The sequence below is a fragment of the Sciurus carolinensis genome, chromosome 4, assembly GCF_902686445.1.
Source record: "Sciurus carolinensis chromosome 4, mSciCar1.2, whole genome shotgun sequence".
Taxonomy (NCBI): domain Eukaryota; kingdom Metazoa; phylum Chordata; class Mammalia; order Rodentia; family Sciuridae; genus Sciurus; species Sciurus carolinensis.
Window position 1 is genome coordinate 170,002,371 of NC_062216.1, and position 18,721 is coordinate 170,021,091.

Genomic DNA, 18,721 nt, shown 5'->3' on the forward strand with positions numbered 1-18,721 from the left:
TAGCAGCCTAGGTGTCCATCAACAAAAGAATGGAAAAAGAAAATATTATATATATGTATTACATTTGTGTTTATATGCACACACACACAAACCCACATACACACATACACACACACAATGGAGTTTTATTCAGCCATAAAGAAGAATGAAATTATGTAATTTTCAGGAAAATAGCTGGAACTTGAGACCATTATGTTTAGTGACATAAGCCAAACTCAGAAAGTCAAGGGTCATATGTTTTCTCTCATATGTGAACCCTAGAGAGGAAAAAGGAAAAGAAAGGTGGTGGTGGGGGTAGGACTCTCATAAAAAAGGGAGCTCAGTAAAGGAAAGGAGGGACCAGGTAGTGGGAAAAAGGGAGAGAGAGAGGAAGTTCTGGGGAATATTGGCCAAATTATATTGTTATATTATGTGTATGTGTGAATATGTAACAATAAATTCCATAATTATGTACAACTGTAATGCACCAATAAAAAACGTGGGAAGAAAAAATTTTTTTTCATTTTTGTAGTACTGAAGATTGAACCTAGGGTTGCTCTATTACTGAGCTACATTCCCAGCCTTTGTAAATTTGATTTTTGAGATAGGTCTCACTGAGTGGCTGAGGCTGGTCTTGGACTTGCAATCCTCCTGCCTCAGCCTCCCAAGTTGCTCAGATGACAGGATGCCACCACACCTGATCCCAGCCCTTTTTATTTTTATTTTTTGTTTATTAATTAATTTATTTTTTTGGTACCAGGGATTGAACACAGGGGTGCTCAACCACTGAGCCACATCTCCAACCCTTTTTATATTTTATTTAGAGACAGGGTCTCATTGAGTTACTGGGCCTCGCTAAGTTGATGAGGCTGGCTTTGAACTCGTGATCTTCCTGCCTCAGCCTTCCGAGCTGCTGGGATTACAGGCACGCACCACTGCACCCAGCCTTTATTTTTTATTTTGATACAGGGTCTCACTAAGTTGCTTAGGCTGGCCTCTAACTTGACATTCTCCTGCCTTGGACTCTGGAATAGCACTGCCATACCCAGTCTGTAATTTACATAATTTTTAAAAATTAAATTATTTGTACATTTTATACTTGAATTTAGTCAGAGATTGCTAGTAACAGGTCCTAGACTGCTTATAGGATGCCAGTGTGGGAGACACTCAATTTAGAACCATTGCCCTCAATGTCATTTTACCCACTCAGTATCCTTAGTCCAAGGAGGATCACACAACCCTGATAGAGAGGAGTTAGGGGTCCTTTGATGCTCTTTTCATTAACTAATGTGATTTTCTTCATTGGAGTTACTTTGGTGACAATAACACCTTTATGCTATTACTCTACATCCTTAGTTGCCTGTATCTGTCTATATTCTCCCTCTCACACACACACACACACACACACACACACACCTCCCCACTCAGACTAAAATCTTGCTCTCCCTTCCCTGAGATCTATTGTCTTGTGAGGTCACACATATTTTGACTTGACAGGGGCTATACTCATGCTTTAGACCAAATTCTTCCTTGGAAGGAATGGGTTAAAAATAAAACTTTAGTACATAGGGGAGGAGGGCAAGATGGGACTCGAGGGACAATATCAGTGGACAGAGCTAAGATATTAGGTTTTCTTTGCCAGATGACATATTCAAGGTCAGTTCCTCATACATAATAAGCACTTATAAATATTTCCTGACCCATTGAACTGTCTCTGGACAGATCAAAGTCTTTCCCTCTGACCCCCAAAAGAATTTAGATCCTCTGAGAGAGATAATGATTATATATATGTGCATGTATAAAAATATAAATATTTTTTATACAATACATATAAAATGTATTTCTTTTTAAACAGATGAAGAAGTACATTTAGAGAGATTTCCCATGGTCAAAAGAGTTGAAATTAGCAGGGCACAGGGGTGCACACCTGGAATCAGAGCTGTTCAGGAGGCGGAGGCAGAGGATTGCAAGTTCTAGGCCAGCCTGGGCAACTTAGTAAGACCCTGTTTCAAAATGAAAAATAAAACAGTTCTTGGGGATGTAGCTCAGTGGTACAGCTCTTATGAATTCACTCCCCAGTACTGAAAAAAATTGATATTAAACCCAGATTTTACTCCTAATGTTCTTTCCAATACACTAAGCTGACTCTTACAAGGAAAGCTAAATCAATCATGAAGATAGAGGCTTCTCTGGGCCTCAGTTTTCTCCCATGTAAAATGGAAATAACTTGAGGATAAAGGAAGTGGTCTGGAGGAACACTCATGGCATACTGCAGGCAGTGAGCCATTAATCGCTGGTTATGACTCTGAATGAGATAAAGAATGTTCATCTCAGAGAGGCTGATTGAAAATGCCATATAGCTAATAAGGGTCACAATCGTGACTGGAGCCCAAAGCTAATGACTTTTCACTAAATTAGATCCTAGAAATGTCAGTGGTAAAAAAGAACAGTAAGGAACAACTCTGTTGACTGTTCAAATATATAATTCATACCATTTCTCCCCAGCTCCTAGCCACAGGAGGGGAAAAGAGTCTAAAAATATGTGTTGGTACCAATTTCTGTTTTTGAGATGGGTAATTAACAGCTGAAAACAAAGCTGTTAATTGCCACTGTTATCAATGGGTGGTCCTTCATGTAGGTTGTTTAGATGTGAAAAACAATGATGTCACAGAAGTTCTATTTGTTTCTTGCTTGGCCAACTCACCCTGGTAGGTCCAGTCCCAAGAAAGTTCTAGATAACTGTGGGCAGCAAAGACTGCACAGTGGGCAATGGTTCCACCCAGCACCTTCCCACAGACCTGTGTGGTATGGTGGTGTACACATCTTTCCCCAGCATTCACTGTGGCCACTAAGAACCAAGTAGTCTCTTTCCCTTTGGACCTTTAAAATTCATTTACTCAGCGGGGTGGGTTTGTGACTCAGTGGTAGAGCACTTGCCTAGCATGTGTGAGGCACTGGATTCGATTCTCAGCCCCACATATAAATAAATGAATAAAATAAAGGTCTATCAACATCTTAAAAATTTTTTTTTAAAAAAAGCTACCATATGGCTGCTGCTAACAAACAAGGGTGTTGTCTGACTTTTCTCTAAAATAAATAAATAAATAAATAAAATTCATTTACTCAGATTTCTTCACTTCCTGCCCTTTTTATTTTTTTACTTTGAGGCAGGATCTTATTGAGGGTCTCACTGAGATGCTGAGGATAGCCTCAAACTTGCAGTCCTCCTGCCTTAGCTCCTCAGTCTCTGGAATTACAGGCGTGCACCACTTCACCCAGCTCATTAACTCTGATTTCTGAGGACCCAGCTCTGTAACAGTGGGGCAGGGATGGCTTGTAACAGGGACCAGGAAACTGGTTTGGCCTTGGGCCCCCTGACCTTGGGCTAATCACCCCTCCCCTAGACTTTAGTCTCATTCTTTGTAAAGTAAAAGAGTTGTATAAAATTATCTAGATTTTCTTCAATTTTGCGATCTCCTCCTGAAGATGTTTTCTGTCTCCCTACCAGACAACAAAGGTGAAGCAGATCTCATCCCTTCCTTTCATTAATTCATGTGTAGTATAATTTACAACTCTACTACTTTTTTTAAAAAAATTTTTTTGAAGTTGCAGATGAACAAAATGCCTTTATTTTATTTGTTATGTGGTGCTGAGGATGGAACCCAGTGCCTCACACTTGATAGGCAGATGCTCTGCCACTGAGCCACACACTAGCCCTCTACTACTTTCTTGATAGACAAACTAATTAATCTGCCCCAGTTTCCTCATTCAAAAAATTGGCATGACATCTAACTATTGTGAGGATATAACGTACAAACAAACATACGGCTACTGTATAAGCACAGCTCAGCACCTATTAGGCCCTAACTGAGCAACTGCTATTAATATTATAGTTGTTTCTTCAGCAGCTATGAGAACTAAACCCAGATGCCCTTTGTTCCCACCCTTCCTTCCCTGCCCAGTGGTCAGCACTTCAGGATGTGTCTGGCAAGGTGCCCTATAGCCATGTCCCTGTGTGTTAGGAGCTGTCTTCTCTGCAGAGGAAGTCTGTGTGTGACCTTGGATTCACAGAACCCACTCCTGACTGTCCTGGCACGTTAGCCTGTCCAAAGGAATTGACTGCTTTAGGCTGGTAGGTGCCAGGAGCTATCAGCAGGACAGCTACTGGTGCAGCTTTTGACCGGTTGTGCATTTTAACATACACTCAATAAAATAACTCTGAAAACAAAACAAAAAGCAGTGTCCTTTTTCATCTTCTGAACTCAAGGCCTTACAGCTTGGGACAGGGATGAGCAGATACCATGGCAGAAAAGGGGCCTGACTTGGCCCCACTTCCTTCCTGTGCCCTGAATCTGTCTCAGCCCATCCTTTCTTTGGGGTGACATCTCCATCCCTTCTTCCTCCCTCTCCCTTAAGGCACTCTCAGGTTCTTTGTTTGAGAACAAAATCTTCCTGACCCTAATACTTCCATTGCAGGAGGGAGGCATCCTGAAAAGCAGCAAATTGGGCTTGGAGTCTGAAGACCTACATTCACATCCTTTGAGCCACTTAGTGATCCTGGGCAAATCATGTAATCTCTGTAAGCCTTCATTGGCTCCTGTTTGGGATGGACTTAATAGGATGGGTCTGTTTTCAGGATGGTATGAAGAGTCAGTGCACCCAGTTGAGCTTTTGGTACATAATCAGCACTAAGACTTAACCCAGCTTTGTGACACTGTCATCCTGGGTACTCCCCTGGCTCTTCTTTTCTTCACTGTCCACCTTTCCCTGATCATGATGCCCTCTGAACTCTGGCTTCCTTCTCTCCTGCTCAGGACCTCCTCTATTCCAGTCCAGTGGACACAGCCCGCAAGGTACTGATCATCCTGAGGACCTTCCTGAAGAGGAATGAGGATGTCCAAGTGGATGGTCTCATCCGAGGCCACTTCTTGCTCATCCTGCAACACCTGTTGGTGGAGCATGGGGCTTCCCCCTCAGGAGGTCAGTCTGCAGGTGCCTCAGGTATGTTTTAACCTGAAGGCCAGTGAGGAATGGGCAGCTCTGTCTTGGTAATGTATGCTTTAGGAGAGAGAATCAGGGCTTTTGCAGTAAAAGAAGTCAGGCCAGTGTGACATAATATTCTAAGTTCAGTGTGTGTGTGTGTGTGTGTGTGTGTGTGTGTGTGTGCTTGTGTGTAACATGGGTGGGTGTGTTTGATGTGTGCACGAATGTCCCCACCCTTCACCACATGTGGTCAGAGCTGTTTGTCATGAGAATGGCAGCACCCAGTGAAGAAGAGGGAAATCTGGGGGAAGATCGAGAGCCAGCAGTGCCCTGGGAAGGGGTTAGATTTGTGATGTGTTGGAAGCTCCCATTGAGATCCAGGATAGTTTCCAAATCTGGAGTGGGACCCCTGGAGTCAAGGAAGCGCAATGTTTGGTATAGTATGAAGATACTGAAAATTGGGATGGGTTTGATTTTTCCTATTTAGAGAGACTGTATATTTTTAACTAAATTTCTGAGCTATCAAGACAAAGTGGGAGAAGATCCATGACTTATTTGGTCCAGTCCTGGCTAAGAACTGGAATTTGGAGGTATATTTAAGGGCATTTGAGGAGCTGAGTCCTTCCTTTGCAAGGAAGAACCAGACATGTCTAACTTATAATACTACATAAGAACCACAAGATTTAGTGGAAATTATAGTGGAAAGGCCTTGGGCATAAAATTCAGATTTGAGTTCAAGTCCTGGCCGGCCCTGTGTCTCCACCAGTTTGTTACAGCCATTATAAGAGAATACCATAGACAGTGACTTAGAAAGAACATAAATTAATTCCTCACAGTTCTGAAAGCTGGGAGGTCTAAATTCAAGTTACCAGCAGACTTGGTGTCTGGTGAGGCTCCACTTCCTGCTTCATAGACATCTTACTGTGTTCTCACATGGCAGAAGGTGCAAGGGAAGGAACTCTTTGAACTTCTTTTTCTAAGGCCACTAATCCCATTCACAAGGGCTCTGCCTTATGGCATAGCCACCTACCAAAGGCTCCACTTTCTAATACCATTACACCGGGGATTAAGATTTCAACATAGGAATTTTACACAAACATTTAGACCACAGAACCTTCCCTAGCTGTGGACCTTAAAGAGAAGCCAGCCAACCACTATGACCCTCAATTTCTTAACTGCAAAGTAGAAATAACAATATTTGCTTCACAATGGATTAAGTGAAATAATGAATTCCTGGTACCAATTCAGAGTTATCACTCAGTATATCAATTACCCTGTCCCCCATGAAGAAGGAAGAAGTGGCAAATCCCAAGAACCCCCCTAATCCTTTGGAAATAGAGAATTCAGCCCCCGATTCAGGGCTGTTTATGGCAGGGAGAGGTATCTGACTTCAGATGATCTGAGCTCGGCTCCTGACCAGTCCTTGTGTTCTCAATAGCCTCGGGGAACCTGCCACTGCTGCTGAGCCTCCTCTCTTTGGTGCAGCTGAGGAACAAATCAGCGCAGGAACTGGACAGCATGGCCATGAAACTCCTTCACCAAGGTGCCTGCCTGCTTGGGACAGTGCCTGAGAGCCCAGGGCTAGACCTACACTGTGCTGGTGTTCTCGTCCTCCTTTCATTCTTTCATTTCTTTGGAAGGAGCTAGTAGCTCAGTCTGTCTCCAGGGGCATCTTGCAGTGAGACCTTTTGGGGTTTCCTCTGCTTGTTCTTAGGGAGTGTTTGGAAAACTCCTACCCACAGCCAGAATCAGTGTGTGACAGGCACAAACTGATAAAGGAAGTAGTAAGGAAGGCCCAGGCTTGCATTTCAGCTTAGTCACTAGCTATGTTACATTCGGTAGTCATCTTGCCTGTACCAAACCTAGGCTCCTCCTAGGTAAGATAATGGTACTGCCCTGATATTGGGATAGGAGTATCTGATCTGATAGATGTAGAACACCACACAGTGCTTGGCACACAGTAGGTCTTTAACAGATACTGTCTGTGTTGATTCATGTTTCCTGGTACTAAGCTCTCCACCTCACACAGCCTACTCAGCTCGGATGACCCAGCTCAGTTCTCTAGGTGTCTTTCCTACCCATACTCCAGTCCTCATTGGAACCTTTCACTGTTCATGCATAGTCACTACTTCATAGGCAGCACCTGCAGGAAGAATCGTTGAGAGAAGTTTGAAATTAATGGAAAAATGACTTCTTTTCCATGTTTGTAGACTCAGGTCTTCTGGGGAGGAAGGGACACTTTTCCTGTCAGATCCTAGTCCTTGTCAAGAGATGATCAGTGCCAGGCTCAGAAAGGGTCTCTGGAGATGGCTGCAGACCCTGTCTTTGCCTGGTGCTAATCATCAATACTCATCTTTCAGACCAAGGCTACCATCAAGCTGGAGGGAGATCTGTGTGTGGCAAAAATCAGCCTTCAAAAGGGCCTCTGACAAAGAGGAATAAGAGGCCGAAATCTGCTTGTGAAATGGTGGTAGCTATTTACCTGTAATCCTGAGCACTTCTATTTGTGAGCACTGGGAGGAAAGAATTGTGGTTCACAGGGGGAGACACCAGTGGGGAGAGACCCACTTGTTGGGTTGACCACAAGCCAATTAGAAGTCAGAATGTAATATGGCTGCTGAAAAGTAAACAGGGACTTAGTAAGGTGTAGGGAGATAGGGAGTGGTAATTCCCAGGAGTGGGAAATGTTCTGTGGATGTCTACTCTTCAGTGTAGTATCTGCTCTGTTAAGGGATGGGAAGTGCAGAAGAGGCACTAACCTTGCCTGGAGAGATTACAGAGGGTATTTATTGGGAAGTGAACTTTGAACTGAATCTTGATTGCTGACTAAGAGTTAAGGAGTTAGCCAGAGGGAGGTGATATGAAAGAGAGGATATGGCAAGAACTGGGAACTGCACATGATTATTATAGAGTTCCCATGGGAAGGCAGTGTGCTCCATTGCTAGGAGAATTGGGAGGCTAGATGGTTTCTTGGAGCAAGGACTCCTGCTAAGGTGACAGGTTGGCTGGATGACCTTTAGAGACCCTTGCATTCTGGAGTTTGTGATGGCATACACAGTTAAAGGTTGCCCTTGACCAGCTCAACTTGCATGGTCTGTTCTGGCTAACCTGCAGCTGTGGGCAGTGTCCCTAGTTTGTTCAGATGGAGGTTGTGAACATACCTTCAGGCTTGTCACTTTCCATTGGCTGTAATGCCAGGAGCACTTAGTTTGTGCTTGCTCTCCATTACTGACGTCTGAAATTAATAGTTGTGGGCTCTCATCTGTGAGAAGTGTGACTGCTGGTGTGCATTAAAGCCATGGACTGCTGCTCAGTAGGTCACTGGAGACTCATCTCTTACAGTGAGCAAACTGTGTGGGAAGTGCAGCCCCAGTGACGTGGACATCCTGCAGCCCTCCTTCAACTTCCTATACTGGAGCCTGCATCAGACCACGCTCAGCAGTCAGAAAAGAGGTGCAGGGGCCCAGGCAGGGACAGAGAAGAGGGAGGGTGCTGGGCAGTTTGTGGCCCTCAATTTTTTTGCTTAAAAAATAACTAGGGGTGTATGTGTGGCTGCTGGTCATAGGTCCTCTAAGGTTCTAAGAACCTGTGGTTTTCAGTGATTCTGGGATTCTTTAGGGCCTCATGCTAATTCTTTTGTTGGTTTTGTATGCTTGAAGCCCCATTAGGTGCTGAGCACCTGTTGCCCCTGTGTAACATGTGGTCCTTGCCCTGCCCCTCCCCTATAGCTGCTGCAGTGCTCTTGAGCACCACGGCTCTGGTGGAGCTTCTAGAGAAGATGCTGGCACTAACCTGGACAGAAATAAGCTCTCCCACCTGGGCAGAGGCTAGCTCTCCCAGGACTGCACTGCTCTGCTCTGCCTGGCTGCTCACTGCCTCCTTTTCTGCCCAGCAGCACAATGGCAGTTTGCAGGTTAGTCTCTCACTCTACAACTTTAAAGCATGGGATGGCACTTCAAAGAAGTAATGAAAATTCTGAATTCTGGCCCCAACTCAATGACTTATCAATTATGTGAACTTGGTAAGGTACTTAACTATTTCTGAGTTTGTTTCTTTACCTACAAAGTAGTACAAAACATCCTACAGTTGTTGCCAAGTTGATTTAAATTAGTCCTTTTAATAGACATGAATCATCTACATGTCAAGCTATATTCTTAGAACAAGAAGAATTAAAAAGGAATACAACATTTTCCCTACCCTTAGGGAACTTGTAGTCTAAACAAAGCCTCAAAGTAAGTAAGACTGTACTGGGAAAAGGCACTCTAGGTAGAGAGCCCCTGTGAGAAAAGACATGAAGCTGCACAAATTTAGGGAATGGGGTCTGTATTTGGAGAGAAGTGAGGTGCCCTCTGAGACTAGAATGTGGGAGTGAATGGAGTAGGTTAGATTGGACAGGGAGCCCGGAGCCAGCCAATGACCTTGAAATGTGAAGTGCCACTCATGGTTAGCGGTCTGCGTTAGTGATCAGGAAGGTGATACAGACAATGGAAGAGCACTGGGGATATCTACAGAGGACCTTTGTTCCTCCCTGCCTCCCCCATGGGTCTTGTCATCACAGAACTCCCCTGACTGCTGCTTCACATTCAGGCATCTCCCCAAGGTGGGCTGCTTCTCCTGGACAAAAAGCATCCTGGCTCATGGGGTGGTGACCAGCTGCAGCAGATCTACACTTTGGCAGACCTTGCAGATTGTTGCATATGGTTGATTTGTGATAGGACTCTTTCCCTGTGACCTGCACCTTGTCCCTGGCTCTGTCCTGGCCCTCAATTTATACCTGGCCAATCACCTGTTCCTCAGAAGCTGCACTGCCCTGACCTGATCATCAGTCCTCACCACCAATGTGACCTGTTGCCCATCTCCTGGCCAGCAGCTTCATCCTCCCTTGCTTGTCCTGTCATACTCTGTCTTTACTTTCTTCAGACTCCTTTGGCAGCTTTTTTGTCTCCTCTTGGCTTGGCCCTCTGCAGCCTTACCTTTTGTGATTTCCACCCTTCTTTCCTGTCAGCTGGTCAAGTGTGTGTTCTTTTCTCAGTCAGCTCTGCTCTTCCACATCTCTATAATTATACTGGGAACAGAACCTAGGGCACTTTACCACTGAGCTACATCTCCAGCCCTTTTTATTTATTATTTTGAGGCAGGACTTCACTAAGTTACTGATGCTGGTCTCAAATTTACAATCCTCCTGCCTCAGCCTCCCAGGTTTCTGGGAATACAGACATGCATCACTGTACTTAGCTTCATTTGTTTTTAAAGAACTTTATTTTAGGAACAGTTTACATAGATTTATAAAAAAAATTGAGCAAGTAGTATAGAGTTCTCATATAGAGTTTTTATATTAGCATGGTATTGCCATACCTTTTCACAGGTTGATTCTTCTGCCTAGAACCTACTTCTACCATCAGCCAAGAGAGATTTTTAAGTTTTTTTTTTTCAGTGCTGGGGATTGAACTCATGGCCTTTTGCATGTTAGACAAGGGCTCTGCCACTGAGCCAGCCCAACAGGGATATTTAAGGAACTGCTTTGTGTCAAACTGTGACACACCCAAGCAGCATAGTTCTTGCCCTTAGGCAGCTGGTGTCCTGGTTGAGGAGAACAGTGTGACATTCAGTGCATGTTCACCAGAGCTAATCCTCAAAGGTTCCTCACTGTTGCTCTAAAGGGAGTGATGCAGGTGGTGTAGTCTTCGATTTCATAAAGGAAGAAAGTGAGGCAGGCTAATACAGGTGCAGTGACTTGCCTAAGGCCACAAAGGAAGCAAGTGGCAGAGCAGGATTTGATTTGGCATGTCTGACTCCAAGTCTTCTGAGTTAGGTGAGTGGCGGTAGAGCCAGAGACAGAACCATAGATAAAGCTAGGGAAGGCTCCCTGGTGGAGGAAGGCCATTGAAGATGGGGGAGAATTGGGAGAATAGTTAGTTCTTTAGGTGCAGACATGATTTTCTTCCTCACACTCCTGAAGCTGCGACTGGTAAGTCTGAGAGGACTCTGAGTGGCCTTCTCTGTCCCCTTACAATGCAGTCAGTATATATGTGGTGCTGGGGGGCTAGGAAGGGTATGGGTACAGGCTATTTTCTGGCTAGGGTCCCAGAACGTGGGGCTTAGCCCTTTACCCCCTACTCTGCCAGGTTCACCAGACACTGTCCGTGGAACTGGACCAATTATTGAAGGCCCTCAGCTTTCCGAAGAAAAAGCCTGCACTGCTGTCAGGTGTGGGCCCTGGAGTCTCCAACAGAAAAAGAACTTTTCCCCTAGATTCTGAGATAGGCCCATCCACCCAGACCAGCCTAAGATCACTCCATACTATCATTGTCAGCATTGTCTCCCCTCCTGTGACAGAGTTGGGTGGGAAATGGGAAAGGAGGTAGGGACTGGGGGTGAGGAGTCTCCTGCTTTCAGCTGCCGTCTTACGTTTCCTGCGGACAGCACTGCAGCAAAACTTTTCCTCTGCCTTGGTGGCCCTGGTACCCTCAGGGTCCTGGTCACTACCAGCTCCTGAAGATACTGTTCTAGCTCCCCTGGGAACATCACAAGTGCTGACCCTGGTGATCGGACTACAGAACCTCCTTGTGCAGGTAAGGTCCTTGCTGAGTGGGCTCCTGGCAGTGGGAACTGCTTCTCTCAGGGCAACGAAAAGAAGGGGTAGTGCCTGTAAGGAGCCTGGTATTCTCAACAGGGTGTAAATTTGGTTCCTCACTGAGAAGTCCAGGGATCACTGTTGGCTTCAGGCATAACAGGGTCCCAGAGCCTCAGACAATGTCATCAGAACTCTTCTTCTACCTTTTGGTTCTGCATTCCTCACTGTCAGCTTTAACCTCAAAGGATGGTAGGATGAGCAACAGCAGCTCCAGGCTTACATCCTCCCAGTGGAAAGAAAACTTTCTCTTTCCCAGAAGGTTCTAGAATTGAGTCTTATTAGCCTGGTGTGGGTAGTGTTCCCATCACCATGACCAGGACAGAGGATGTGTTGGTTGGCTTGGCCTGTGCCTTCTCCTGGAGCTGGAGTGTATGGTCAGCTCTGCACAGCCCACGTGGGCTGAACCTGAAAGAAAATTATTACCTGAAGAAGAAGGAATGGATCCTGGGCAAGCAACACAGATGTTCACCTCAGAGAAGTTTATGTTTTATAGTTCAAAGGATCCTTGGAGATAATTATTTGTCTAGCCATTACATACTGAGCCTCTCAATTAGTGTCAGAACCTGTGAAGGGTGTTGGGAGTCCTAGGAGTGGGGTCTGTGCTTCCCAAATCTTGTCCTGTGGCACATCTGTGCACAAGGCTCTATGCTCTTCAGGAATCACACATCTATCATGATATAGCACTCAGCTCTCTATTTTAAGCTTTTTCATACCAGTCTCCCCCACCAGGATGTGGGGGAGAGCCTCAAGGACAGGGACGGAGTCTGGTTCATCTTTGTGTCTCCTTTTCCTTTTGGGGGTTCAAAACTAGTTAAGAATTTAGGAATTGTATGAGAACCAATTTGTCAGGTTTATTTGCCAATAAATGAGTATAGCTGGAACTTTAGTCAGAATGTTTTGTTTTGTTGCCTGAAAAATTTCAAACATTTAGTAAAGATAAAAGAATTTTAAAATAAACACCCACCACCTAGTATCTACCATTAACATTTTGCTATACCTCATCATATCTATCCAAAATGAACTTTTTAACCATTCTTTCTCCCAGACAGACCAGCTGGCTCACAGGAGGGAAAACTTGCTGCATTATGGACATTTAGCCAGCTGGCCACAATCTTAAGAGTTTTAAGTTATGGGAGGAGGAGTTTAATACCTTAATCCTAGATGGCACAGTACATGTTAAGTTAGTATCTTGTCTGTTAGATAAATCCCTCCTTAGGTGAGGAGAGCTCGTGAGAGAAATGCTTTTTCTGTAATAGGGAAGGGGAAATGATTCCCTTATACATGATAAGAACATAGAACTTGGCACAGAATTGGCATCAAATATTGTTTGTTGAATGAAAAATGAATGAGGACACAAATGGATATGACATGATTCTAGCCATTTAGGCACTCACAGATTGTAGGAAACACATAAAACCATTCCCTCAGTCACCCATTTACCAATGAATGAATTAATCACCTCTCCAAAGTCCCACCTCTCAAATACCATTAACAAATGCCTTTGGGAATTAAGTTTCCACAACATGAAATTTGGGAGACACATTCAAATCATGGCAGAGTTCTTTCAGGCTTACTTCTGATTCAAATCTAGGTGCTACATCCCTGGCGAAATTGGGTAAAGGGAAAAGGGTAGAGGCAGGAAGAGGCAGATCTCCTTCCTACTCAGACTTGTCTTTCTGCTTGGGGTGGGAGTGGAACATGTTGTTATCAGATTGGAAATACAGGAGCTAATTAGTTCTATAGACTTGAATGATCTCAGGATCATTTATACTGGAGCAGATGCTGATGTCAGGTTAAGAATTCTATAAGAGTAGGAGGTGAAGGGGATGGGAGAGAGAATACAGTGTGCTGAGAGCCTGCTCTCTGCAAGGCACTTGACATATGTTGTTCATGACTCCTCTACCAAGTGGAAAATATCATCTCAGTTCAATAAACATGGAAACAGTCCCTGAGATGTTAAGTAATACACCTCAGGTCAGGATTCAAAGGTAGGTCTTTTTTGATCACAAAATTCATATTCTTTCAGTGTCCCAAGAAGTATATCTTGTGAACAGGAGCTATTGTTATCTGAGCAATAGTCCCTTGTTTTCCTAATGCTCAGCCCCCTGGCCCCTCACTCACCATCCAGGGGTTGAATGGATACAGGGTTATTTAAGAGTAGCAGTAGGGCCAGAGCTCCTTATCAGGTGAGAAAACTATGGCATGCTGACCCATGACTGTATGGTCTTGGGTACCTGGGAAGAGGAAGGAAGTGCCCATCAGCTGAGTTCAGTTTAGGTTAGAGAAGAAAGGGTGATGGATCTGGAATAAGGAGACCTTGGTTTTGGGCTTAGACCTGCCACTCAGGTAACCTCAAGTCAAGTGTTTTCTCTCTGGGCCTTGGTTTGCTTGGTTGTAAAACAAGGTGGGTGGATTAGCTCAACCATTTTACACCATGTGTCTTGGATACCTTTGGAGTTCTGTGGAAGAGGTTCAGGGTGGCTTAGAGAGGGAAGAGATTTCCTTGTGCATTGCATGAAGACATTGACCACTAACGAGTGTTTACTTGGTGCTAAGCACTGTTAAACACTACTTCCATTTTCTCATATTACCCTCTCAGTAAGCCACATAATCTTTTTGTCCCCACTCAACATGATTAAGTAAGTTAAAAAAGAAGTTAAAAAAAAAATAAAAAGATTAAGTAAGTTGCCCAAAGAACAGCATGGGTGACAGCATATAATTTTTGTTAGGTTGTTTTTTATTTCTTTTTAACAATTAGTTTTATTGAGCTATAACTTACATATTTTAAAATTCACCAATTTTTAACTGTACAATTGAATGAGTTTTGACAAATAGTTTTATAAATACAATTGGAATCATGATATAGAACATATCCATCACATTTGAAAGTTCTCTCATTCTTCTTCACTGTCAATTTCCTCTTCCTATCTCTGACCCTTGACAAACTTTAGTCTGCTTCCTGTCACTATACTGTTACCTTTTCTAGAATTTCATATAAATTATATGATATGTGGTGTTGTGTATCTAGCTTCTTTTACTTAGCTTAATGCTTTTGAGATCCATTCATGTGTATTAGTAACTAATTTCTTTTATTGTTAAACTGTATTCCTTTATATGGCTATATTTGTTTATTTATTCACCTATTGAGGGGCGTTTGGGATTTCCAGATTGTTAGCATTATGAATAAAGTTGCTTTTAATACTGAAGGACAAAATCTTTATGTAGATGTATGTTTTTACTTCTCTTGGGTAAGTACCTAGAAGTGGGCCACTGGGTCAGATGATACATTAGTGTTCTATTACTTTGTAACAAATTACCATAAACTTAATGGCCTAAACAACCATTTGTAATTTCACAGTTCGGTAGGTTAGATGTTTGGGTAGACTCAACCAGGTTCTCCACTTAGGGTTCCACAAGGCTGAAATCAAAGTGTTAACCAGGCTGGATGGTTATCTGGGACAAATGGATTCTTCCTCAGGGACATCTTTCAGCTCTTTAAGGTTGCTCAAATTCTTTCTCACAAGGCCTCTCCATCTTTAAACCACAAGGTTACATCAAGTCTGTCACACTTTAACTTTCTGATTGATTCTTTTTCTATCATCAGACAGACAACTCTGCTCCTAAAGGGTTCATGTAATTAGTTTGGGTCCATCTAAACAATCTCCCTTTTCCCATATAATGTAATAAAATCACAGGAGATCATCTGGGAGTAAAGGTCATGGCCATCTTAAAATTCTGTCTACCACATATGGTAATTATAGTAATTATATGTTTAAGCTTATAAGAAACCACCAAATTGTTTTCCAAAGTGGCTACACCATTTTGCCTTTCCAACAAGAGTTCCAGTTTCTCCACATTCTCACCAACACTTGGTATTGTCAGTCTTTTCAAGTTTAGCCACTGGTGGGTATGTAGTTGTATCTCTTGGTAATTTTGTTTTGCATTTCTCTGACTGATGATCATGAGATTGTTTTCATGTGCTAATTAGAGCATAAAACTTTGTTTGATGAAAGTTTCTGCTGTTTTTAAAAAAATTGGTTGAAACCCATTGGCCTGGAGTTTTCCAATGTCTATAATCTGTGAATCTCTCAGTAGGGTCCAAGGGCCATCTCCTTTTCTGAAACAAAACTGTCTTGAAAAGTCACTGTGCTCTGTGGGCAATAGAGGAATACAAGAATTTTACAGGGCCACATCCCAAATCTGAAATTCAGAAATCCAAATAACTCTGATAACCAAATGTTTTTTTCTTGGTTAACACCAAAAGCACATTGGTAGCAAAACTTGACCCAATTTACAGGGCCACATCCCAAATCTGAAATTCAGAAATCCAAATAACTCTGATAACCAAATGTTTTTTTCTTGGTTAACACCAAAAGCACATTGGTAGCAAAACTTGACCCTAATTTCTATTCTTGTTTTTGGTTTTTGTCTTTGTTTTGCAGAAGGACCCTCTATTGTCACAGGCCTGTGTTGGCTGCCTGGAGGCCTTGCTTGACTACCTATATGCCCGGAACCCAGACCTTGGTAGAAACTTTCCTCATTCTCTGATGTTCCCCTGGGGGAGATTGGAGGGAGTCAACCCTTGCCACCTTTCTTCCAAAGGCTTCTACCCCCTGTTGTTTACTTCATACTCATTTTGTTTAAGGCTCTTAACAGTCCTGCAAAGGTACTACCATGCCCATTATAAAGATGAGGACACTGAGGTTTGGAGAGGTCAGGTGACCTACCCAAATATGGTCTCAAAATGCTCTTAAATGGCAAAGCCCTTCCTGTTGCCTAGCTCCCACAATCATGGGATAATGTTTCACTGGGCCAGTCAGCATAGTTGACAGGAAAGAAAGAAACCTGTTGGGGCAGCTGTCCAGTGCCCTACCTAAAGCTGAGTAGCCCCCTTTGAAGTCACTAAGAGAAGCCTGTCACTAGGACTTGTCGCCAGTGCTTTGGAAAAGCAGCATTAACCATGTGGGGGACTTGATTTTTGCCTGCAGCGCTCCACGTGGCCTCCCAGCCCTGGAATCGATTTTTGCTATTTACTCTCTTGGATGCTGCAGAAAATTCCTTCCTTAGATCTGAGATATTGAGGCTTATGACCCTGGTAAGTACAGAAAGGATGCCCCATGGTCTGAACAATGTCATGAACTAGGTGGTGCTGAAGAGGCTTGGAACATTTGCTTTAGGTAACCCTTATCCTTGAATAAGGTAGAGGGACTTAGTGGGCCTTCAGCCTCCAAGAGGCTTGCTCAGAGAATTCCTGCGAGTGCCCACATCTCTTCACCCTAGTAGACCCTGACCCTTTTCTCTTCTATCTGCCACCACATTCTACTAGGTACTGAGGATGTCAATGAGCCAACTTTTCTGCTTCTAAGGGTCCCTCTGTCTAGAGAAGGAGATAGACAAATAAATGAAGAGTTGAGTATGTTTTGAGTGGTGGAGTGGAAGAGATGCTAAGTATTTGGCACATAGTAAATGTCCATTGAATAAATAACAAAGCAGTGAGTCTATGAATGATAGTGAGTGGATCTACAAATAAATCATTGGTTGGTGTGGGAACACAGAAGAGAGTAACTGCTTTTGTAGGTTGAAGGTAACATTTTATCTGAGACTTGAAGGATTTATAGGCAGAGGAGGAAAGTATCGAAGGTATTCCAGGCAGTGAAGTGAGAACAGCAGGTACGAGAGCAGGTGGTAGTAGGTTATGATAAATGCACAGTTCATCTTGGCCATTAGTGTGCAGTGCAAGGCTTGGGGAGGAGGGAGGCAAGGCCAGAGGGGTCAGTTAGGGCCCGTTGCATCAGGACCTCAGTTGCCTCATTTACCTCACTCCTACCCACAAAAGCAGTACCCTTGAAGTCAGGGTTCTGTGGGCTTCAAAACATGTCCCCAGCTCAGTGCCAAGTACAGCAGGGCACAGGAAATGGCATTTCCTCCAAATCACTGGGTATTTGGGGCTTTTCTTCTTGGGCCAGTTTGTGCGGTACAAAAGCAGCAGTGTCTTCTCTCATGAAGAGGTCGGTCATGTACTACAAGTTGCGGCTTTGACTGACCTATCTACCCTCTCGAACACCACACGCAGAGCTCTTCGTGACTTCTTTCTTCAGGTAGGTGGAAATGGGATGCCATGCAACCCCTGTGAGGCTCAACCCTCAACACCATCTTTGTGGAGGGTGGGAGATCTGGCTACAGATCTTGGGAGGTCAGGAGTACAGGGGATGGGGATGGTTAGAGAGGTCCTACCTTCCCTGCCCTCTTCTCCCCTAGGTCCAAAGTATGGGTCTCCTGATTGATCACAGCACTATCCAGACCCTAAAGGCTTCCTTGGAGGGCCTGCCCCTCAGTGCCTTCTCAGACCAACCACCGCTGCATGACATGCTGTATCCTTTCTTGCATCTTGGAGCTTTGGGCTGGGCAAGGTTACCCAAGCCATGGAGGCTGTGGCATTATGCTTCCCTCTTCAGTCCAAGTGAAGAGCTGGCCATTGGCAAGTCCCTTAGAAAGCTGGGGTGGTTAGCAGTGGTCAGAGGGTCCTTGGGGAATTTAAAGTGCTCCAAAGACACAGTAGAGTAGGGGGTACTTCCCATTCCCACCCCTGATGGCCTCCGTGGCTCTTTTCCCCTTCCATAGAACAGTTATAGTGACTGCTTGGCCCAGGTATGCATGTTCTAATTCTAGAATTCATGCCACTATTTTTAGGAGCATCTTTGCTGTGACTATTCTAGCTTTTTTGGGGGCCCTGGCAGTGTGATTCCCCACAGTTGGCTCCACCTTTCTGCTGTTCTCCTTTCATGTTTCATTACCAGCTGCCTGGGAGGGGTGGCTGTATCACTGTCCCACATCAGAGACTGAGCCTTATAACTTGATGACCCAGAAATGGAGAGAAGTGAGAACTGGAGACAAAGTCAGGGCATAACTGGGATGTGGCGGGAGAAGAGGATAATTGCTGTCATTTATCTGAAGCCATTTACTTCATTGTGAAAATGGAATAAAAAAATAAAATTATATGCCCATACCTACATGAACTCTCCAAAAACATTTTACTGTGAACTTATCTTGTCTCCCTGGAGCTGGTTTCTCAGCTAATTGGATAGTGGATTGTTTCAGCAAGGGATGGATGGCCTCCTCAAGGGA

The 18,721-nt window shown here is 44.0% G+C and overlaps 1 protein-coding gene across 1 annotated transcript in view; it reads left to right on the plus strand.

The window, feature by feature from the left end:
* Mei1 (meiotic double-stranded break formation protein 1) overlaps window positions 1-18,439 on the plus strand; it is a 77,741-nt gene extending 59,302 nt beyond the window's left edge. The window contains exons 21-31 of the mRNA XM_047550958.1: window positions 4,794-4,959; window positions 6,401-6,505; window positions 8,305-8,415; window positions 8,691-8,875; window positions 11,088-11,169; window positions 11,359-11,534; window positions 16,039-16,120; window positions 16,585-16,691; window positions 17,563-17,694; window positions 17,855-17,967; window positions 18,394-18,439. Of these exons, the coding sequence (XP_047406914.1) occupies window positions 4,794-4,959; window positions 6,401-6,505; window positions 8,305-8,415; window positions 8,691-8,875; window positions 11,088-11,169; window positions 11,359-11,534; window positions 16,039-16,120; window positions 16,585-16,691; window positions 17,563-17,694; window positions 17,855-17,967; window positions 18,394-18,439 (1,305 nt within the window). The remainder of the gene's footprint in view (window positions 1-4,793; window positions 4,960-6,400; window positions 6,506-8,304; window positions 8,416-8,690; window positions 8,876-11,087; window positions 11,170-11,358; window positions 11,535-16,038; window positions 16,121-16,584; window positions 16,692-17,562; window positions 17,695-17,854; window positions 17,968-18,393) is intronic.
* Window positions 18,440-18,721: the final 282 nt, after the last annotated feature.